Source organism: Suricata suricatta, chromosome 2, assembly GCF_006229205.1.
Source record: "Suricata suricatta isolate VVHF042 chromosome 2, meerkat_22Aug2017_6uvM2_HiC, whole genome shotgun sequence".
Classification (NCBI taxonomy): domain Eukaryota; kingdom Metazoa; phylum Chordata; class Mammalia; order Carnivora; family Herpestidae; genus Suricata; species Suricata suricatta.
Window position 1 is genome coordinate 178,816,923 of NC_043701.1, and position 23,903 is coordinate 178,840,825.

Genomic DNA, 23,903 nt, shown 5'->3' on the forward strand with positions numbered 1-23,903 from the left:
GAGAAGTTGCGCCATTTTATCCACTGAGCCCAGACTCTGTCTCAGAATCCTTAACAGTGCCTCGGGCAACTCTCCCGATAAATCAGAGTCGGCTTGCAAGAGGAAACCTGCTTGCCATCCTTGGACGCATTCATCTAGAAGCATCCCTCAGCTCCAAACACCTGTCATTCTCCTCTGCACTCCTGCTTCACCCCACTCCCGGGGTCTAATTTTCCCTGGCCTTGTGCGCTGGCTGGGGCGCTGTGGCTGTGGTTCCATAGCAGGGGCCAAAAGGGCAGGAGAAACCGTTCCCACGGCTGCAGGAGGGGCTGCCCGGGTGCTCGGAGCTCGGCTGCAGCATCAGGCTGCGGTAAGCCGGTCTCTGCGGCCTCCCGGCCAGTCCTGCTGAGGGTGGGCTTGTGGGTAGCAGCTCCCCCAACCCATCAAGGCCACGGCTTCCCTTTACAGGAACAGGGGAGGGAGTAGAGAGGCTGCCAAGGCCAAGGCTACGCACCAGGGGTGGCACGGCCCAGAGCCTGCAGCCCAGGCCTGAGAGCCCACGACTCCTGTCAGTGGGAATGTCACACACACGAGCTGTGTACTGTAGCTAGTCACAGTGTTGGTCACTGGCAACGAGACTGAGTCATTTTGGCACCAAGCGCAGGGACCTGGCTTCCAGGTCGGGCAGCGCGGGAACCAGACAGATTCGGGTGGCTGATGCGCTTGCAGCGGGTTCCTCCTGAACGGCCGCGCTGGTTTATCATCTCAAAAGCTTTCTTCCTATCAGCACTGGCCCCGTGGGATGTGGCCAGTGTTTCCTACCACTGGCTTGATGGAGAGCTCCACGGGCTAGGACAGTGGTTAACAGTGAAATTTAAATTGCTGCAAATTATTGAACACTAGAAATTCCGGCCCTAGGGTGCACGCACCACATTTCAAGGGCTCAATACACCTGCGGCCAGTGACTACTGTGTTAGATCGCACAGAACAGAACATTTCCATTGTCCCAGAAAGTTCTATCGCACAGCGCTGGTTTAGAGCCAGGGTCAGCTAGCTGCGCCCGAGCCTGAGGGTTCAAATCCATGTGTTTTTATAAATAAAGTTTTGGTTTGGTTTAGTTTTAGAGAGAGTGAGCATGTGCAAGTGGGAGAGGCAGGGGGGGGAAAGAGAGAGAGAGAGAGAGAGAGAGAGAGAGAGAGAGAGAGAGAGAGAGAGAGAGAGAGAGAGAGAGAGAGAGAGGGAGAGAGAGAGAGAATCTTAAGCAGGCTCCACGTTCAGGGTGAAGCCTGATGTGGGGCTCGATCCCACCACCTTGGGATCATGACCTGAGCCGGAATCAATAGTCAGGTGCTCAACCAACTAAGCCAGTCGCTGCAAACAAAGTTTTATTGAAACATAGCCATGCCTGTTCCTTTGTGTTTTATGCACGTCTGCTTTCGTGCAGAGGTAAGTCCTTGTGACGGAAACTGGCTGCAAAGCCTGAAATATTTTCTATCTGATCCTTTACAAGGAAAGTCTGCAATCTCTGGTGTAGATTGTCGGAAAGTTGCACATGGATCTTTTCGGGAAAGAGGCTCGCTGACATCCCCAGAAGTCCCTAGTGGGTCCCAAGTGTCAGGACGATTTTATCTAGGCGCATGGCTCTCCTGGGAAGGAGGCAGGGAACACACAGCTGTCATTCCCAGTTGCCAAACGTGGTGGGACCACAGGATCGCCCTCCCCAGGCAGGTACCTCCTCTGGGGGGCCTGACCTCTGGGAGAGGCAATGGGGCGTGGCACTGGGGGGGCTGCAGGAACGCTCAGGAAGACCACAGGCTGGAAGGATCTCATCATTTGCTTGCTTTATTTTTCTTTCTTCCCAGGTCAGTGAGGCAGCAACATCAAGAAAAAGTAGACAAACCGTGTTCTCACATGGTAATCCAATAACCCCTCCCAAACCAAGAATCCACAGATAATTCTAACAGCCTTTCATCACTCTTGGCCTGATTTGAAGGTCTGGCATCCCACACATCAAAAATAACTCCCTTGGTGATGTTCAGCCAACTTCTGAGCGCTCATTTCCGTGAAAGGAGGAACAGCTTAGGCAGAGAGAGGGCTGCAAGTCGTCAGCTGCCTCCGGCCCTTCTCAAGTCCCTGCAGATCAAAGAGGGGGCCAGGCTAGATGACGGGCTCCCCCCAGCTCCCCCCACCCAGGCAGCCCCCAGGGCTGCTGGATCGGCAGGGGGTCTGGGGAGGGGGTACCTTTGTGGACCCTGCAAATGAGCCCCACTGCAGTCCAGCTACTGACTACGTTGATTCTAGAGGCTCACAGATGCTCACTTGGTAATGTCTCTATTGTCTACAGAGTGTGGAATTCATCTGCAGCAGCTTGGAATGTCCCGGGGCTAGAGAGAGTGGACTCTTGGAGTGCCAGGAGCATCTCACATGGCACTGCTGGGGACAGCAGGACCTCATGAGGCTGCTGTGACTGCAGGCAAGCGAAATGCAAATGTACCCGGGACTCTTGCTGTCATGCCATCAGGAGAAGCATGGCCTTCCCCTCCAGTGAGGCCAGGAGACCCCGAGTGGCCAAGGCCCCCTCTCTGTCTCTGGTTCCCAGGTTGAGTTGCTGAAATCTCACTCCTACCAGCCTTGCTCTGCTGATCCCTCCGAGTTATTTGGAAAAATGGAACAAAGGGGAAGAAAAACATCCTAAGCTCTCAGCCCTCCCCTCGGGACCAGCCTTGCCAGGCTCGCATTCTCCCGGCCTTCTTGAATTACAGCGAAAACAATGGGAGCGAGTCCTCTATAGAGCTACGACTGGGGGTGGTTTAATTTGCAAGGGTCCGGGACAGGTCTCAAGTGTTGGCAGGTCACCCGCGCTGCCGTCTCTTCCGCCCCCGTAGCTTCAGCCGCCTGGCTGGCAGGCTGACTGGCTGCTTCCCGAACTTTTCCATGATCTCCCTGATCCTGGCCAGGTTGGTTTTGCTGAGCGTGAAGTCACACCGTGTGGCCCCCATGTCGTAGCCAACCATGCAGTTCTTGGTGGACGCGGTGAAGCCTTCTGCCTTGGCTGTGACCACATACTCTCCGGGGTTCAGGAGGCGCCAGTAATCACCGTCGCTGGCTGTGGAAAGAAAGTGGGGGGTTCAGAGATTCCCTTCTAACACAGCACTGCTGGTCCTGTTACTCCAGGACCCGCGTCCCAGCCAGAGAGAGACACTCAGAGGCCGGCGGTGTGGAATTCGAGTCCCTGTGGAGGCACACTCCTAATGCATTTTGGAAGCCGAGATGCCTTCCTCCTTGGAAGCCACCTTAATGGGTTTAACAGGCAGGAGTTCGAGGTGTGGGCTCCCCGCAGTGTGAGTACACGTGAGCGGAGATGGAGAGGAGGTCGCTCACGCCCCTTCCTCCGTGACAGCATACGCCATTCCTTATGAGCTTGAGCTTCCAAACGGTGTGCCCTCGCCTCGAAATGCCGTCTTGAAAAGCCATCAGCGCCTGGCTTCCTGGCCCCCCCGTACCATGGCTAGAAATACAGAAGATGAATTCTTTTAAGGGATGGGAGTCTTCACTTTTGAAAAGAGAAATAAAGGACGATAGGGGACCAGGGCCAAATGATCTGGGAGGAGGTCTGGTGTCTGCACCCCATCCCGTGGCCCTCATTCCATGGCCCCGGGGGCCAAGAGACACCTCAGGCTGCAGGAGCAGGGACACATCTGTCCCCAGGGATACTGCTGGTCAGCCACCCATTAAGCACGTAACGGAACCACATCCTGGTTCCAGGCCACATCTCTGTGGTTCCAGGCCAAGGCTCTCTCCCCCAGGAGCCTACAACCTTCCGAGGACACGTAGACCCCTGACATTCAAGAGGCTTCGAGGCGTGGCTAACCAGTGACCCCGCAGAGGACGTGGGACCCAGAAGGTCGAGGCCGTGAGGACCCCCCTCTCTACATGAGTAACTGACGCCCAGGGAGGCATAACATCCTGCACAAGGTCTCGAAGGGACAAGAGGAAACCCTGTGAGTACGTGTGAATGTGTGTCTCCCCCAAACACCCGCGACCCTCTGAAGCATCAGGTTGACGTTGCAACCGCTATTCACCTATGACACCCCCAAGCAAGGAAGCGAGCTCAGCAGACCACCAAGTGTTGTAGAAAATGAGCTCTGGAGGCAGGTGTGTGCCGCACGGAGTACGGCCTGCAGAGTCGGAGTGAGAGGCCGGGGTGCAATCAATGCAGGTGGCTGCCCCCCCCCGCCCGCCGCTTTCTCGGCGCTGCGCCTGCATCTTCCTTTAATGAAAATGCAGGCTTTTCAACTAAATACAAGGCCACGTGATGCTTGTCACGAGGTGAGAGTCCATCAAGTGTTTTTCGTCTCGCAGTCGGATGGCCTGAGCGTCCCAGTGCCGGGCACCCTTGGAGACCTCGCTCTGGGGTCCCACAGCTCCCGGGCTCACCTGAAGGCGCCTGCCCCTTCGTGCATCTGTCCTACCAGATGGCGCGTCCTGGAGCATGGGGCTGGGCCCTGTGCTAAGCCGCCGGCTCCCTAAAAGCCTGCATCTTACTCTTCAGTGCTTACAGTGTGCTGCGCACAGTGTACTCTCCCTTAGCGCCTGCCAGATGGAGTGTGGTGATGAGAATATGCACACCGAACCGAACGTCTTATTAACACGTGAAGCTGAACTTACTAACAGTCCCTAACAGGTGCTTTTTCCCTGCGAACACCAGGGGGGATGCGTAAGGCCAGGAGCCGGCCGCCCGCACAGGCTGTCTGATCTGCTAGAGGTCTCTGGACCTGAGACGTCTCGGTCACTGTGCACCATCTGGAGAGGACCGTGAGGTCATTGTGAGACACCCCAGGGAAGGAGGCAGGGTCCTCACCGGGGGAGGGGCTCGCTCAGCAGAGGAGGGAACAAGGATCCCCATAATTAACAAATGCCCATCGGCACTGCTAAGCATATAAAGAGGGTTCATAGGAAGTGATTCTCCTTTTTCCTCCAAAGCACAAGGCTCCCTCCTGACTCCCTCCCCAAACTATCCTCCACATGGTGGGGGCCTCCTTCTTATCATGTCATGGTGCCTTGCTCTTGAACCTGCATTTTGAGCAAGGTCACGTGGGCAGCCCACCTCTCTGCACCCCCCATTCCTGTCCCGCCCATTCACCTCCCACATCCTGCATCCCAGCAGCTCAGAACACCTCACATTGGTTCCCAGCACCCACACATCTCACACCTCGGGGCCTTTGCATGTGCTCTTTCCCCAACTCCTGTGCCCTTTCACCCTTTGAGACCTGAGGCCTTGAGCTTTTTTAAATGCCCAATTAATAAAGCCAACTTTTTGTAATTCAAAAGCAATGAGATCTGTTCCATGCCCCTCAGGGATGAGTCTTCCAAGGAAATCCCCACCAGGTCCTGGCTGGCCACTCTCCAGCCACAAACAACCCCCAAGAGTGTGGTCTTTACCTCTTGATTCTAAACCTCTCTAGTTACTGTTCCCTCCAACCAAAATACTGTTCCCTGCTCTTTAAAGACCAGCTTGTGTTCATCCCTTCAGGGAGGGAACCTTGCTTGGCTTTCCTACCAGTTTCTATATATTCTTCAAATTCTTTCTTGGCTGTCATCATAGACTGCAGGTAACTTTTAAATTTTCCTTTACAATTACTCGTATGTCTCTCTCCTTCTAGAATATATATTCTTCGAGGTAGGGGAAAATCTGTCTTGGTCACCACAGTATCTCCCGGCCAGCACACAGTATGTGCTCAACAGGATACATTAAAAATGAAACCATCGGGAATCTGTTCGGACTCACAGAGTCAGGCTGAGGTGATGAGCTCTGTGATCTGCAAGTTTCCATTTGGGAAACATGGAAGAGGCCTGATTCTCTCATCTGCCTGGCAATGTGCCCTCTCACCCCAGGAGCTCGTGGGTCGGCTTCCCCCACACTTCTCCCCAGGGCACCTGTTACCGCCTTCCACCCCAGACCCCCAGTAAAGTCGAGAATCACCCACTTTATGAAATTTGGGGATCAGCGTGTTGGGTCACCACCCCACTGGGTGATTCGGTCTGCGGTCAAGGAGGAGTGTCCTGCAGAATTATAGGGGGAATGCCCTGCAGACCCGCAGCTGGTGTCACTCAGCAGGGTGGACAGAAGCAACAGCCCAGCAACTGACAGACGTCCACTGGTTAGCAGGTCAGGCCAGTGCCTGCCGGGCAGAGGGCGCTCATGGGGCTTTCCGAGCCAGGGGTTTGGATCACACACTCCTGGGCATTTGGAAAGCATCTTACTAGCATCTCTCTCTGTGGAATTCAATTCCCCCATTTGGTTTATGCAAAATCCCTCCTGTAATAAAACTTGTCAGGTCACAGAAGCCTCAGAGAGAAATCAAGGCAAACGCAGAGCTAATGCTGAGCACTGAAAGAAGTGGAAACAAATCCAGTGAAGGACCATGGGTGAAGTATGAGAAGTGGGGGTTCATCTATCATGAGAAGACACTGGGAAATTATTTTGGGGGGAAAATAAAGGGAGAGGGGGAGGCGCCTCCCATCTGCTCATCACAGAGGTGATTCCAGGGGCCTGAGGTTCAAAGCTCGTGAGGCACAGCACCCTTGTGGGGCCCTGGGGACTCTCTCTCTCCAACTCCATTTAATTAACCCTCATGTTTTCTCACATTGCGTACAAAGCACTAATTGTCCCAAGAATGTTCTAGGCTCTTTTTTGAATCATTCTTTCACAGGAGCTTGTTAGCAATGTTTAAAATACAGTCCCTTCTGTTCCTAACCATCTCCAGCACCTTGCCTACCCCCAGCCCATCACAAGTTCAGAATCTGCACTTGCTGAATGCGTGAATGAGTGCGTGAATGAACGGAGGAACCAGTAGATGCCCGCGAGGGGCTGCGGCGTACCAAATGCCACGCTGCGCGGTGTGAAACCTCACGGGCAGGGGCCGTGAGATCCTCAGGCATAGGCGGGAGGGGGTTTCAGAAAACGGGAAGACTAGTCATGGCATCAAACAACGTGCATCCCAGCACATGAGGACGCAGCGCTCCGAAAACCTCTGCACACGGGTGTAAGCCGTCTCCACCTGATTCAGGCTTCCAGCCACTTCTGTTCCCTGCATCTGTCATTACATATGCTGCACACGCCACCCACCAAAGTCAAGGTCACTGCTCCCTCACATCCCCCTGGACACACTGAGCACCAGCCCAGGGGGCGACAGCCCTGGGCACAAGGGAGCCCTGAGTGAGCAGGGACATGCCTGGGCTGGAGCCAGACATCTGGACCCAGGCCCCACCTGCCGCTGGGTCCCTTAACCCCCCTGGGCGTCTGGTTTTCACACGAATGAGGGAGGCACCAGGAAGCACAGGCTGGACACCTGGCTCCCCACGATAATCCTGAGGAAGGAGACAGTTCAGCTCTCTGTAAGAAGTTTCTGGTGTGCAATGTGGGGTGTTCACCCATGAAAAGTGCTTCAAGGAAACATATTTCCTACCAAGAGACGGCTCATCCATGCCCGCAGTTACCTGTTCGGATGTCATGATTCACACCTTCCACGGAGATAACGGCATTCGGAATTCCTTTTCCGTGGACGTCCCTCACCATGCCTTTGATGCCACGATGCACCTGTTCAGAAACATGACAAGAAACAGGGTGAGCTCACGACTCGCTCCACCCGACACGCGCAGGGAAGAAGGCTGTGAGCCGAGTGCCAGCCCGCTGCCCCCAGGAGCCCTCTCGAAGCCGAGTCTAGCTCAAAAGCTCCCTGGCTATGCCTGGATTTGGAGTGTAAATTTGTTTTCCTTTTGGGTCTGTTCACTGGGAGGTCTTCCCCTGAAGGTCAAGTATTCCAGAGCCCTAAAAAAGTTTAGGATCCTAGAGGGTTCATAAAAACCACACCCAGTAAAAATGGAATTTAATTTTTTATAGGCATGTGTATTTGGATTTTCCTAAACTATAATCACTTAATACATTGGGTCTCCAATGATGTAAGTGTCAGAGAGGAAAGAAAAGAGTCAAGGGCATTCCTACAAACTACAACTCAGTCCACAGGGCCCTTCTGCTGATTAGCTGTATCACACGACACACGTCACTCTGAAACTTGTGCCTGGGCTTCCGCATCCGTAGAATGATGGGATGGTCCAAGCTGGCATACCACTGTTTCCAGCGACACTCTATACGTGTTACCGTGCCTTGGCATTTTATCCCCAGCGGGCGCCTTGGCTACATGGGATTATTTCAGAATGGTCAGAGCCTTCTCTCTTTTCACAGACGAAATGAGAAGGAGCCTTCCCTCAAAAAACTCGAGGGTGCACACAGAGGGCGCTCACAGCTTCACAAGACAGAACAGGCTCACACCCGCTATGCCAGGCACCGGGCATGGCACAGAGCCTCCGGGGACCCTGATGGGGCAGCCTGGGCCGCTAGTGCTGATCTCTGCCACCTGCATGGAGGTGCAGGTCCTGGGAAGCTGGCAACCTGAGCCACTGCCTAAAATTTTCGTCTGACGCATCTATAACAACCCATGGAAGGGGTGGCTTCCATGTGCAGTCCTGTGAGGCTCAGGACCGTCCTTCCAAATGGACAGGAATCATGGTAGAGTCATGTAATGGAGGCGCAGTGTTCATTTTTGTTTATTCCTCTGGTTTCCAGTTAGTCTGTTCCTTAGTGGGGTGTGGGTGTTCGTGGATTTGTTGTAGCATGAAACTCAAATTGGTTTATTCAGAGCTGCAAGATGGGCGTGTCCTTGAGAGCAGGAGGAAGGGAAGGTGCGTGAGGCTCCCAGCATGCAGTGGGGCTGCCTCCCCAGCCGCAAGCAGAACCCCGGCAGGGGCTTGTGACACCTGCAGCAGGTGTGATGGGCACAGCCGTGTGCCCCCAAATTCCTGTGTTGAAGTCCTCACTGCCAGGACCTTAGAATGTGACTGTATTTGGAGACGGTGCCTTTAAAGAAGTGATGAAGTAAAGATAAGGGCACTAGGGTGGGCTCTGATGCAAGCTGATTCCCTTCTAGGAAGAGGGAAGGTGGACATGCAGAGACGCTAGGAGTGTGTGTGCACAGAGAAAAGACCGCGTGAGGACACAGGGAGAAGACAGCTACCTACCCACCAAGAAGAGTCATCGGAATGACCAACCTGTGGACACCCTGACCTTGGCCTTGCATGCTCCAGAACTGTAATTTCTGTTGCGTAAGCCCCCTGTGTGTCTATGCTTTTATGCAGACCCAGAAGACTAACACAAGGGGCCTGGGCTGCTGGCTCAGACACATGTCACCCCTCCTTACAGGGCAGCATCCGGTCACACTCACCATGACTCAGTGAGAGCGATCAGCATGGCCCCACAGCTCACCTTGTGGGGCCAAACTGAGCACACACGGAGGATGGTCCCCGCCAGCACTGCTTGTGGCCGGCCCGGCAGGACAGCCATCGTCCAAAACACGAACTCGGCCTCGGGCTTTCCGCCCCCTGGTCGGCCCCCGTCCTCAGCCGGCCCCCAGCACCGCGGGTCTCATGTCCCCGTCCTCTGCTGGCCCCCAGCACAGCGGGTCTCGGGTCCCCGTCCTCAGCCGGCCCCCAGCACCGCGGGTCTCAGGCCTACCTGCTCCATGAACACGATTAGGGACTCCCGGTTGTTCTCCCACTCCTCAGGCAGCTCGCTCTCGTGCGGGTACTTGTCACAGCCCACGTAGATGGACAGCTCGAAGCAGTTTGTGTGGAGGTAGCTGAAGTCGTTGAGACCTGCCGAGCCAGCCGGACACCGCTGTCACTGAACAGCGCCCAAAGTGGTAGGAGGGGGACAGCAAGAGTGTTCAGGAGCGGGGTCGGAAGACTTCATGAGAACAGGGAGGGATCAAGTACCCACTACAGACCGCAGACTGATTACAGCAAACGTGAGGGGAGGGGATGGAGGTCGAGGGGAGGGGATGGAGGTCGAGGGGAGGGGATGGGGGTAGTGGAGAGGAGGCAGCCAGAGCGTTTGTGGGGAAGACAGGCACATATAGGAACATCTTTGACAAAAGGAAGACTAAAAGTCTGTTTATTGAACTTGTAATTTAAATAGTTTAAGATATTATTTTTATTTTTTTAATGTTTTTATTTATTTATTTATTTATTTAGAGAGAGCTCACACGAGTGCATATGCACACATGCTGATGAGTAGACAGAGAGGGAGGGGAAGAGAGACAGAGACAGAGAGAAAGAGACAGACAGAGAGAGAGAATTGCAAGAATGCTCCATGCTCAGTGCAGAGCCCAATGCGTGCTTGATCTCACAACTGTGAGAGCATGACCTGAGCTAAAATCAAGAGTTGGACACTTAACTGACTGAGCCCCGCAGGTGCCCCATAATGTACTTTGTCAGAATAAAGCTCCAGGAACTAAAGGTATGGGTCCTAAGCATTTAGGTTTCTCTCTACAGTCAGGCTGCTCTGAGCTGGAGTTCTGTAACCGTTTTCCTCTGCAAATCACACCAACACCTCTCTCTACTGCCTTTGCTCAGTGCCACCTGGAAGCCAGGACCTGTGGCCAGTGCTCGGCATCCACTGACCACCAGCCTGGCAGAGAGGCAGGATGCACAGCACAATTTTACAAGTGAGAAAATTGAGGGAGAGACCAGGTAGGAAATGTATCCAGGGCCATGTGTCTGGAAGGAGCCAGAGTCAGGCTGTGAACCTCGTTGTGTGTGATGCCAAGACCTTGCACTTAGAACATACTGCCTTGATTTGAAACAAATATCTTTGAAGACGTAAGGAAGTTAAGATGTGGTCACTGAACCTCCAGAGCTCGGCCAGGGGAGGCAGACACACTCACACCTGAGCCCCACAGCAGACGTGCCTCGCACATCCTGACACTATTTCAACAGGGCGTGAAGCGCCCTGCCTGGCACGGGGTCAGTCCCTGCTTCCGTGTCTTGGGGGCGCTGTTCCAAATGACCACAAACTGGGGCGCTTAACACAACACAAATGCATCCTCTCATACTTGTAGAGGCTGAAGTCCAAAATCAAGGACAGGGTTGGCTTCCTCCAGTCTCCAGGGGAGGGAACTCTGGCCTCCTACAGCTTCTGGTGGCCCCCAGCTTGGGGCCACATTGCTCCAGTCTCTGCCTCTGTCTTCACATGGCCTTCTCTGCTATGTCTTCTCTTCTGTTCCTTATAAGGACATTTGTCAATAATTTTAGGGCCCATCCAGGTAACCCAAGATGACCTCACCTTGAGGTCTTGAGCTTTACACCGGCAAAGACCCATTCTTCAGACGGGTCATATTATAGGTTCCAGAGATTAGGAAGCAGATATATATTAGTTTTGGGGTGGGGGGAGTCACCATTCAACCCAGTATTTGCAAAGTGAATAAATGGATGTTAGGTGGTATCAAGTTCTTCCCAACATTTTCGTTTTGAGGGAACAGGGTGATTCGGAAGGACACGGTACAGCTATGTCGTGTGTGACTGTGAGCAGCCCACCCCCAGCAGGGGGTCCCTCCATGAGCTCCCCTCCTGCGTTCTGAGGGTCAGGACTGAGAGATCAGGGGCTGCGGGCACCACGTTTCCCTGCGGTGACCGAGCAGAGGAGCAGGTCCTATTTGTCAACCAGCCTCGGTGCCCGCCGCACATCTTCCCTCCTTCCCACTCCCTCGCTGTCATGCTCAGTATAAAGACCTGAGTAAAAATCAGGGCTCTGGGTATCAAGAGCAATTCTGTATCGATCTGCTGCCGAATCGCTCGAGTCACAGGCACAACGGCACAAAACACACAACCCCTCTCTCCAGCGGATTCCAGAATTGAACCAGTCACACGTCACTAGATTAGCCTTCAACCACATTTGTGATAAAACAATGAGGGACAGAGAGCTGAGGTGTGGACGGGGTTGGGACCGTGTCACATTAACAGAACACCCTTTGCAGGGGTCTGGTCTGGTTGGAAGAGAGTTGGTCAAAACGCCACATCAACTCATTCACTCAAACACAAAGTATGGAGTTACAAGAGGGCACAGAGGCCCGACAAACGCCACGCCCACTGGTCAGCACAGGGCCTGCCACCTTGCCATGTGCCTTCGAAGCCCTTGAGCTGCCAGAGGACTCGGCGAGATGCTGAGCAGCCAGGAGAAGGAGGGAAAAGCCTGAGCCAGGCTACCTCTGCTGCTGACTTCTGGCCCGGGAGCAGAGACTACTCCTTGAAGAAATGCTTCAAAAGCAAAACGTGTGGGCGAGGAGCTGGGGTGCGACCCAGACAGTCCCCACAAGGCCCGCGTCCCTGCTGGACGGGCGAGACGTTCTTCTCTTCGCCTGGAACCCTACTGTCATGGCTTCTACAAGGAGCACGGAGCTGCGCATTCCGGAAGGCCCTGTGTGCCTGTCACTAACTCAACACACGCTTCCCTGCGGGGCAGGGGACGCAAGATGGCGGCCCGGGAACAAAGGGCATCTGACATCACTCCGGAGCTGAGACGCACACACGACACATGATGTGTGCGCCCAGCTGTACCAAAGCCTGCTCTCCGCCGCCCGTCTCCGTTAACTCACGCCTGTCAGTCACTGCTAATGGGTGAGCAAGATCCGAACAGAAAGATGGAGCGGAGGTGGAGGAGGAGGGAAGGAAATTAGAAGTCACAATTTCATTAATCTACCACGGGATGCGTCTGCACGCTTGCTCAGGCCGCCAGGAGGAAGGCCCAGGCCACCACATGGCTCTGCACAGAAGTCCCCGAAATAATGAAAAATAGAATTGAGAGGACAAAAGCAAATGCTGTCTGTGTGATTAGGTGGCAGCCGGCTTTTCAAAATGTGACAACTGACCTGGCGCTGACAAATCCGGCTGGGTCCGTACCCAGTTTAGCCATGGAAGATAAACAGAGACTTCACGTAAAGATTGCTGTAGGTTTCCGGGGCTAGATTTGCAAAGGGCAAGAACGGTTCGTGGCCACGAGAACATTATCTTGATCGACAGGGATCTGCATTTATTTACTTTTTATTTTGTGCAGGGCAAAACTATGATGGAGAAGAATAAAATACCTCCTTGGGGTAGGTAACCAAGAAAAGAATGGCAAGATTTCTGTACCTGTTAAAAAATGGCCACAGGCCAAATATATTTAATACTTTAAAATTTTTCTTTTCCCAGGCATGGACGTGTCCCTGAAAAGTACGTGAAGGCAGATACAGGAAAGTGTGACAGGTGCGTGCTGCTGATTGACTAGACAGAGAACACGCCCACACCCACACCCACACCCACACCCACACCAGCCCCCCACGTGGGCCTCACAGCAGTCCCAAAGGGCTTATCATCTTCACCATTCACCATGCCCCTTTCACAAATGGGACATACAGGGATCAGAGAGGGAAAGTAACTTGCCTAGGGTCACACAGCACCTGAGCGATGAAATGGAATTTGAATCCAGGTCTACTGGATATTCCAGGCATGGAATATTTTTCAAATTCATGGCTGGTTTGAGCAACCCTGCCACAAAGTCAAGAAAATAAGCAAGGAGCATTATGCTTGGGTCCTGCCATCCCAAAGCTGAGGGACCTTTGGGAATGTGACATCCTCATCCTTCCTCATTTGGGAGCCCTGGGCTGGGGCAGCCTGGATGCAGCAAAGAAAGCTTATCCTGATGCTGAGACCAAGCATCCCCTGCGGCTGCTGTAGAGGAATTCCTGAAGTCCCTGCTGGAAGCTTCTCGGTCCTGCACGGATGCCAGGAGCAGTACTGCCTACTCCCTGCATTGTACGCAGTTGGGCTTCGACCAAGTGCCCTGCTCTGCCTGGGAGGCCGGTCACTGAGCTCCGGCAGACAGGAGACCCGTCACACAGCGATCACACCATGTCAGGACTCAGGACACATCTGCCGCTTGGAGTCACTTTGCCCACGAGTGTGGGATCAATGCCCAGCCCCTCCTGGGACCTGCCGCATGGGACGTGCCGCTAACGGAAACAGCTCTGGGTACAATCACCTTGGCTCCAGTGCCAACCCCAGTTGCTGTCTGTCCCTTGGCTGGGTCTGCTCTTCGGTCCGATACTTCCTCCAAGTCTTCATTCACTCATCTCTGACCACCAACAGAATCCGAATAGCTCAATGGTTAAGAGCAGGCTCTGCCCGCTCTCTGAGAGATCCCTGCTGGTCTCCAGGGCCCAGAGGTCTCATTCAGAAAACGGGGAGTAGGGGCGCCTGGGTGGCTCAGTCGGTTAAGTGTCTGACTTTGGCTCAGGTCATAATCTCACAGTTCATGAGTTCGAGCCTTGCATCAGGCCCTGTGCTGACAGCCCAGCACCTGGAGTCTGCTTCTAATTCTATGTCTCCCTCTCTCTCTGGCCCTCCCCTGCACACGTGCTGTCTCTCTCTCTCTCTCTCAAAAATAAAATAAACATTAAAAATTTTTTAAAAAGGGGAGTAGCCACAGCCCCCAAGACTGTCGGAAGGATTAGGAGGCTGTGTAGAGTGTTGGCCCCATAAACGGTGGACCAGGGTCGCTGCGACACCCGTGACAAGTGATAAGGGGCGGCTGGAAGGAGGCGGCCCGTGGGTCCCTCCCTGTCCCAGCTATCCATTATCATTTGGCTCCATGGCAACAGCAGGGCCCCCAGAGACTTACTTCCAGCCACAGTGTGCCAGGAGGCCCCATTGACGGTCCCGTCCTCTTTCTGGAAATCTTCCGTGTGGCACACCCTCCTCCGGGCGTCGGTCATGAGGCGGTGCGTGGAGGCGTAGGAGTAGGCCAGCCAGCGGAACACGTGGTCGTCGGGCGTGGGGCTGTGCTCCTGCGTCTTCCACAGGGACCTCACCATGTCGTAGGGGTACGCCACCACCAGCTCGCCCCCCTGCAGGTTCCCGCCCAGCACGAACGGGAGCTTCTCCAGCCAGGCTGTGACGGCCCTGGTCTCCACCGCCACCTGTGAACACAGCGGATGTGAAACCCGCTCCGATAAAGAAAGTGGGAAGGAAATGGCTTCCTCTCCCTACTTTCCAAACACGGAGAAGGTGAAAGAGCAACCGTTTCATGGAATACTTTTAGCAAAATGCAGCATTTTAAGTCTGTCCTGGGAAAACTGGACTTCATGGAAATCATGAATTAAAAAAAAAAAAGGAGAGAAATTTAGGGAAGTTTCTTTTGATGGGACTATTCCAGTTAGTGCACAGAGGGGAAGACACAGTTAGATGATCAATTCTTGGCAACTCCAATGAGTAACGGGCCAGGCATGTTCAGCCATGGCCACAAAGCACAGAGGAAGAGAGAAAACCAATATAGCGCGTCTCCCGAGGGAAGAAACACCTAAAAGAAAACATCAACTCGGAATATGACCACGCCTCCCATCCAGGGGCCGGCAGCCTGTTCCTGTAAAGAACCAGATGGGAGATGCTTTAGGTTTTGAGGGCTCTGTGGTCTCCATCCCAACTACTCAACTCTGTCCTCGCAGCTGGAAGCACCAGAGACGATATGCAGATGAACGGAACACCACGTACACAAACACGCCTGGGCAGCAGGTGAGCCACCTGCGGGCTGTGGTTTGCCAACCCTCATCTTGCAGAGCCTAGTCTGGCCTGAAGCTCACTGCCAGTTTACAGAAGAATAGGTTACATCACATGGCAAGTATGCAGTCAGCAGCACCTACACGGTGGAAAACACGACATGATCTAATCTACTTGCTTATAACTTAGGTGTTTCAAGGTGAGCGGCATGAACAGCGAAATTGACAGGATAAAAGACAGCAAGTGAAATAGCAGAAACCTACAGGTTTAAGAAGACCAGAAAGACACAGTATTCAATCAAAATGCGGAGCCTTTAGTTGGCTCCTGATTTAAACTATAAAAGAGAGAGAGACTGAGAATGATAATAGGGCAAACGTGAATGCTGAGTGGGTATTTTCTAATACTAAGAAATAACTTATTTTGATATGATAATGGTAATCATTTATGGTTTTCAAAGAGTCTCTAAGCTTTTAGAGATTCTTACTGAAGTATTTGCAAATCAAACAATACCACACCTGGGATTTGCCCCACTAATTCTGGAGAGGAGGACAAAGTGGGTGTGGATATAGAAAGAATGTGAATCGATAGGCGTTGCAGTTGAGATGGGCACATGGGGACCCCTAAAGCTTTGTATGAATGGCATTTTTTTGTGATAAAAAGTTAAAAGGAAGGAAGGAAAGAAGGAAGGGAGAAAGGGAGGGAGAGAGGGAGAGAGGGATAGAAAGAAGAAGGGAAGGGAACACAGGAAAGCGGGGGAAGGAAAGGAGGGAGGGAAGGATGAAGGGAGGGAAGGAAGGAGGGAGGGAGGAAGGAAGGACAGACGGACAATGCTGGCTGCGAAAATTAGTTTGACATGGTCAAATACTGATCATGAATTCAATTATTTACCCTAAATTACTGATTCCTATGAAGATGGTCCCACCAAAATAAAATCTGATAATGGAAAAGAAATAAATATTGGGAATGGCTTAATTGTACAGAAAGCTGATTAAGGAATGAAATTGACTTGATAGGATTCATTAAATTTTGTTTTTGTTCCTGAACACATCAGGGGCCCTGGATTGGACCAATCACAGAATCTAGCTCAATAAGCCATATCACCATTGGTCCATGCGTGTCCTCTTCTATATTTCGATATAATAAACACCCGTGAACCCACCGTCCACGCCCCACACCAGATCTGACAATTTCTGCATAATCTCTGTCCCTTCCTTCTGCTTCCCACTCAGAGGCAGCCACTGCATCCTCAATAATATAGGATCCTTATTCTTTCTCTTTTGTTTCACCCTATATGTGTATGCTTAAAAATATGTTATGTGGTTTTACTTGCTTTCGGTCTTTTTTTTTTAATATTTTTTATTTATTTTTGAGAGAGAGCGTGAACAGGGGAGGGTCAGAGAGAGAGAGAGAGAGAGAGAGAGAGACAGAATCTGAAGACAGACTCCAGGTCTGAGCTAGCTGTCAGCACAGAGCCTGATGCAGGGCTTGAACTCACGAACCACTGAGATCATGACCTGAGCTGAAGTCGGACACTTAACTGACTGAGCCACCCAGGCGCCCCCGCTTCTGATCTTTAAAAAGAGGGGGTAGCCCTCCTAACTGTTGTCTTCTGAAATTTTTAAATCTCAATTCACGTTTCTAAGACAAACCTGTATTGTAGAATAAAGCGATAGCTCAATATTTCCCACTTCACTATGAAAATCTCATCACTTCTCTGTCCTTGTGATGATGCCCATACAGGGGATTCTCCATTTTTTTTCCGTCCTGAACAGTGTGGCTTTGAACTTTGTTCTGGCACGCATGTGCTGAAATTTATCTTGCGTAAATCACCAGCAGCGGAACAGCAGAGTCATAGTATATAGACATATTCCGCTTTACAAGGTAATCAAATTATTTCCCTAAATCTCTTGCTAATCTACACGGGCACCCGAGCCCAGAAGACACCACTGGGCCCCTGTCCTCTCCCACACGAGGCTGCTGTCAGACTTCTTAACTTGCCAGCCAGTGGGTGTCAAACGTCCTCCTATTTGCATTCCTTAGTACTAGGAAGCCTGAACACATTTCCATGTTTATTGACCACATTTCCTCTTCCACAAATTGCCTCTTCATATCTTTTACTCATTTTTCTATTGGGCAGTTTATATTTTTCTCATTTGTTATTTTTATGTCTCTTAAATTTTTCATTCGTTTCCGATTACCTAATTTGCAAATAATTTCTCTCAGTTTTTAGCTTCCCTCTTACAGTTTTTAAATTTTTGATGAGGAAGCTTTCTTATTTCGATGTAGTTGAGTTTATTAATCTTTTATTTTATGATTAATGTCACTTGGACTAGCCCTCTTCACCCTGAAACTAGCTATCTACATTACAAAGTTTCACTAAGAGATTTTAGTGGGAGGGATTATAAAATCTTATCAAATGATTCCTTCTGCAGACAAATCACTTCATATTTTTTCCTTGTTTTTCCTATCATTTCATTGATTCTGCTCTTAACTTCTGATCACAATCTTTCTCCATTTTGGGGGCTTTCTTCTGTTAATTGTTTGCTAGTTTCTTTTGCTAATTTTTAGACTCTCTTCTTTGGAATAGAATCATGAAAAGATATAAACTTCTAAAAAACACAGGAGCGTTTTACAGCTCTCCACAAATTTTCATATGTAATATTTTCATTATTGCTGTGTTCTAATTATTTTTTAGTTGCAAGTATAATATTTTTCTTTGGCCCATTATTTAGAAGGGTTTTTTTTTTTTAATTTTCTAAGCACATGGTGATATTTTCATGAACCGTATTATCTAGTTGAACTCTGTGGTGGTGAGAGCATCACAGTCTGACTTCTAGTCTCTGAAAGCGGCTGAGATTACCGTCCAGCCTAGCGTATCATCCGTTTTTGAAAACGCTCCAGGGATTAACCAGGAGAATATGCATTCTCTAACTCGTGGTTGTAGAATTTGTTCAGATCTCCACGTCAAGCCTGTTGACTGCTAGTCAAGTCTTTTCTTTGCTGCCTTCTTACCTATCTAACGTAGCCACAACTGAAAGAGGTGTTACTGGTGGCAGATCTATGGAATTCTCCCTGTGTTTCCAAAAACCAACCAGCTCAAAAAGCTAAATTCTAGTCTTAAAGTGAAGACTGACATCCCAGGGGTTTCTATGACCGTGCTGACCTTGTTCCTTATCTCTCATGGCCTCAGGGCCAAGGACATTGGTAACCATATTCCAATTCTGGTCCAAGAGTCCCCAAATTATAACATTATTTGAATTCCCAGCTTTACCAGACTTGATTAGTATGTTCGTTTGGGGCGGGGGGATGGCAGGGGGAGGATATTGTGTAGGATGGAATTAGGAAATAGGAGAGAGAATGCAGATGACTCAGAGGCCCTGAATCCTTTACCCCCCCCCCCCCCCGCCCCCCGTAAGCTGCCCCTGGGCATCCAAATGACACCACAGGGCATTGCCACTGTCTGTCTACATTGCTTGACTGATTGCTTGTTGGGGGCCTGGATACCCGCCCCCAGCGCATCCCTATGTGACACAACCATGCTGGCCTTCCTCCACTGAGTGGTACCCGCACAGCCTGTGGGCTGGAGCCCCGGGACAGAGCAGCGGAGCTGCCTTCTGCCCATTTGTTGTTTCTCCTTGGATTACTCATGAAGAGAAGCCAGTTCTTTGTATTATTGTTATTTTTTTACCTTGCAATGTGCTGCCTACAACGTAGCATTCTCCAGCCCTCCTCACAGTAGGTTGATAGCATGCTTTGACTAGATTCTGGCCAAGGAGATCGAAACATAAGTATTATGTAGAAACTCTGGGAATGCCTCTTAAAATTAACTGAGTAGTCTGAAAAAATGATCTTTACTGATTTTTTTTCTTAACTCTTTCTCCCTTCTTCCTTCACAGACATGACAGCTGGAGCACCAGATGCCATCTTAGATTATGACCTTGAGAATGAAAGTCACATGGCTAACATGATGGAGAGAAAAAGACAGAGGGGACCTTGATCCCTGATGATCGGGGGGCTTCTGCTGGGCTAGGCTTCTGTCATTTACCTTTAGGGTCATTCTATGTGAAAAACAAACCGCCAAAACAAACAAACAAAAAAACCCAAAGCATCTATCTCATTAAGTTAGTGTCAATTTGGTTTCTCTGTTGTTCCCACTGAGCCCACCCCTAGCTCAAATAAGCAATCGAGGCAGACTTCTTGAAGGACGCACACAATCAGAGGTCGGGGTAGACAGGTAGATGACGATGGGCAGGAGAGGCAATAAAAGGCACATGAAATTTTGTGACAATTCTTTCTTCTCCAACACGCTCTTTGTGAAAGACGCCCTGAAAATTTGAGGGCCCGTTCAATGCACTTTTCCTTCCGAAGAAGCATGACGTGGAATAATTCATGAGGACTTAATGAAATAAAAATGAGGCATCTCATGCAATCTGGAAGGACTGAGGCCAATTTCAAAGCAATTCTGGAGCACCGCCAAAGCTTAGCGCGCTGAGGATAGTGGTGAACACGCACAATTCTGGGGAAGGGTTCTGGGCGCTCTTTGGTGTTGGTGAGGCCCTGTGTGGTTGTAAAGAAACAGAATTCACGGATTTCTCCATGAAGAGTAGCCGCAAATACCAACTTTAAAGGGAGTTCTTATCTACACACTTGCCCACTTTTGGAGAAAACGTGACAGGAAAACTCATTTTGTCTTGTTCTTAAACGTCGGATCCCCCACAAACACAGGCGGGTGTTCACTTTGGCCCCCTTGCTCTGCACGCAGCATGGGTTTACTCACCGTGGCATTTTCAGACAGAAACCACTCGGGGATTGGAATGTAGTGATTGGGAACTTTCCTCTGGAGGTTCTGTCGGTCTTCTGCCTCCCAGAGCAGCGTGTTTAAGTCCGGAAAGTTGTTGTTGATGTCGATGCCATCGTGGGTCCAGCGTCCCAGGGACCAGCCGCCCAGCTCCGAGCCCTGGGAGACAATTTAGAATGTGAGGGGCCCGCAGGCTTCTGGAGTCTTCTCACATAAGATGTCTCTATCTCCATGTCCACCATCTGTATCCATCTGGGTGTACCTCTAAGCCTCTACACATCCTCTGGCCCAAAGATGGCGCCCAGAAGGGAATACTGAAGCATCTTCTATTACTACTTGGTAGGTGGTGGGTAATACTGCCAAATCCCTCCAAGACGGAACGGAGGGCATCACCTCTGCCCCATAGCTGTGCTCAAGAAGTACTGCATCCCTTCCTCCCGCTTCCCTCCTAAGAGAGCGTCTAGAATGGTCAGATGAGGAACTCTGAGTAGGAATGCCTCTAAGAGTCTGGCACTGCAGAATCAACCACCACCACCGTGTTAACGGGCTCTCTCTGCCGTGCCCACAGGTCTGGCTCCCAATACCCTAACCGACTGGCCTTGGCAAATCTGGCACTGAACATCCCTCACCAGTGCTGTACCGATAAACACAACCAAAATTCTGTACTGCACACTTGCAGGTACTTGCAGTTACCATATCCAGTTTTCCATTTTATTCCCAGATAATACGAGCAATACTCTACATATGATTCTATACGTATGTAGAGTCTGTACCCTACACATATTCTACGTCAGAATTAGAGGGTGAAACATAAACAACAGATCAGAATAATACAGAAAACTCTTCTCGGAGCACAGACAATAATGGAAGCAAGAGCCTGTCTCAATTATGTGCTCCAACCATGTCTGGTGTTATTTTTATTCTGGTCTGCCCAAGTATCATTTGTCAGGTTCACTGTTGCCACTCATGGGCATGTCTCAGATCCCAATTCTCCAGTCCTGCTCTGCATCTTTCATAAGCCTCCACATTTCCCTGGCTCAGCAGAGAGACGCTCAGAGGAAAGCTGATGACGTGTAAGAGCTCAGGGCGCTGTGGCGGGGGCCTCGCTGCTGGGCAAGTGGGGCGGCACCATTACCCCTGCGCTGGCCTTCTCGTAGCCGTCGGGGTTGAGGGAGGGGAGAAGGTGGATCCGGGTCTCCTCCACCAGGCGGACGATGCGTGGGTTCCGGGCCAAGTACTCCTGACACAGGAACTGCATCAGCAGCAGCACCAGCTCCCGGCCCAGCACCTCGTTGCCGTGGGCGCCCGCGATATAGTGGAACTCTGGCTCGCCTTCACTCCAGGCCGGGGAAGAGAAAAAACCCACAGGTTCATATAGATGCTTCTAGCAAGACAGCCCTTACCATTCAGGGTAAAATCAAACCAACAAAAAATCCCTGACAACTATAAATTTACAATTTTACCCTACCTCTTTTTACAAATAGCTGCCCTCCAAATTATATCAGTACAATATGTTTTTAAATTCTCAAATGGTCAGGTGTATAAGACAATGTGTAGAAAATCATAGATGACACCAGCCCCCGGAGAAGAGAGTTTATTCTTATTTAGCAAGAATGGATACAGTAACACAGTGGTTAAGGTTTAAAATTTACCCAAGGGATACAGGAGTGCTGATGAAAAGAGGTGCATGTACCCTAATGTTCACAGCAGCACTTTCAACAATAGCCAAATCATGGAAAGAGCCTAAATGTCCATCAACTGACAAATGGATAAAGAAGATGTGGTTTATATACACAATGGAGTACTACATGGCAATGAGAAAGAATGAAATCTGGCCATTTGTAGGAACGTGGATGGACCTTGAGGGTGTCATGCTGAGTGAAATAAGTCAGGCAGAGAAGGACAGATACCATAAGTTTTCACTCATATGTGCAACAGGAGAACCTTAACAGAGGACCATGGGGGAGTGGGAGGGGGTAACATAGTTGGGGAGAGGGAGGGAGGCAAACCATAAGAGGCTCTTAAATACTGAGAACAAACTGAGGGTTGATGGGGATGAGGAAGAGGGGAAAGGGGGTGGTGGGCATGGAGGAGGGCACTTGTAGGGAAGAGCACTGGGTGCTTTATGGAAACCAACTAGATAATAAACTAAAATAAAAAAATAAAAACAAATAAACATTAAAAAAGAGTTAAAAAAATTACAAATTAAACACAAGCCGTAGCAATTTTTTTCTCTTTTGGGGAGGCAATCATTCTTCTTAGAAGATGTTCCTATTAAGTCTTATAAAGACACAAGGGCGCCTGGGTGGCTCAGTCGGTTGAGCGTCCGACTTTGGCTCAGGTCATAATCTCACGGTTCCTGAGTTCAAGCCCCGCATCAGGCTCTGTGCTGGACAGCTCAGAGCCTGGAGCCTGCTTCAGATTCTGGGTCTCCCTCTCTCTCTTCCCCTCCCCTGCTCACGCTCTGTGTCTCTCTGTCTCTCAATAATAAATAAACACTAAAAATTTTTTTAAAATGACACAAAGATGAATGAATAGAGGCAGAAAACAGTCCAGCAGGGTCAGTCAGCACCGACACAATTTTGTAAGGGGGCTGCTGCTGAGTTTTTCCCTTTTAACACTTCAGCCCTTCTAGTATGTTTATCAGTGCCGGGCAGGGGCTGACAAGACTTCTCTCACTGGCAAAGCCACTACTTTGAGGAAATGTGATTTTACCCGCAGATAAAGCCCTCACCCTTTCAAAGAAACTTCTAGGAGGAACTCCTGAAATAACGATGAGCTTAGAGCTGAATGAAGCAGACAGCTCTCAGACTTAACCATCAGACTTAAATATCAGATTTACCAAAAAGAAAACCCAGAGAAGTCCCTCTGACCCAGAGGAGAATCCAGGTTCGGGAAATGGCTGAAAATAGGAAATGTTTGAAAACAATTGAAATTAAAAAAGAATTTTTTATGTTTATGTTTTATGTATTAAAAATAAATTTTAATGTTTATTTTTATTTTTTTATTATAGTTTATTGTCAAGTCAGGTTCCATATAACACCCAGTGCTCTTCCCAGCAAGTGCCTTCCTCTACCTTGAGCCCTTAATGACCAGGGAGTCCAGAATTTTCTTCGATAAAAGGATTCTGTCCTGTTTCTAGCCATTTTTTTCTTTGGTTAGTGTGACCAGTCTCAGAGCTGGAAAAAATAATTAAACGCGGTTCCTTTGGAGAAAAGAAAGGTATCTCTAGCTTGGATGAGCCAACAGCCCATATCACAAGATAAGAGGTTCACAGAACCAAAACTTGCAGTCTGTCTATGGGAGGGGGTGCGTGACAGCTCCTGGCCTAGTTCATGGATGTGCTCGCGGGGGTGAACCATCTGCTGGCCCTTTAAGAAGGCACCAGACAGGGAGGGGCAGGTGCAGCGCAGAGGGGCCACCTCACCGACTTCGTGCTCCCCAGGGTGGTCGGAGATCTCCACGGCGTAGAGCTTCAGGCCCTGGTGGCTCTTGCCAATGTTGTAAATTCTGGTGATGTTGGGGCACATTTCGTTCACAACCTTCATCAACTGAAAAGCAAAATGGAGTCAAGGCTCTGAGCAATGATGGCTTTGCATTAAAGGTGAAGAGCCCTAAGCCACCTGCGGCTCCCTTCCCACGGCCGCCCCTCTGCATGCCCTCCCCCTCCCCCAACCCCAGCGCTATCCCCTCTGCCTGG

The 23,903-nt window shown here is 50.6% G+C and overlaps 1 protein-coding gene across 3 annotated transcripts in view; it reads right to left on the reverse strand.

The window, feature by feature from the left end:
- Positions 1-1,795: 1,795 nt before the first annotated feature.
- The window catches only part of CPXM2 (carboxypeptidase X, M14 family member 2), a 129,988-nt gene continuing 107,880 nt past the window's right edge, over positions 1,796-23,903 (reverse strand). For all 3 annotated transcript variants that reach the window (XM_029932742.1, XM_029932741.1, XM_029932743.1), the window contains exons 8-14: positions 23,631-23,754; positions 21,339-21,535; positions 20,183-20,362; positions 14,531-14,828; positions 9,551-9,690; positions 7,480-7,579; positions 1,796-3,085 (exon numbers count right to left, since the gene is read on the reverse strand). In XM_029932742.1, coding sequence (XP_029788602.1) covers positions 2,832-3,085; positions 7,480-7,579; positions 9,551-9,690; positions 14,531-14,828; positions 20,183-20,362; positions 21,339-21,535; positions 23,631-23,754 — 1,293 coding nt within the window. In that variant the 3' untranslated portion in view covers positions 1,796-2,831. The remainder of the gene's footprint in view (positions 3,086-7,479; positions 7,580-9,550; positions 9,691-14,530; positions 14,829-20,182; positions 20,363-21,338; positions 21,536-23,630; positions 23,755-23,903) is intronic.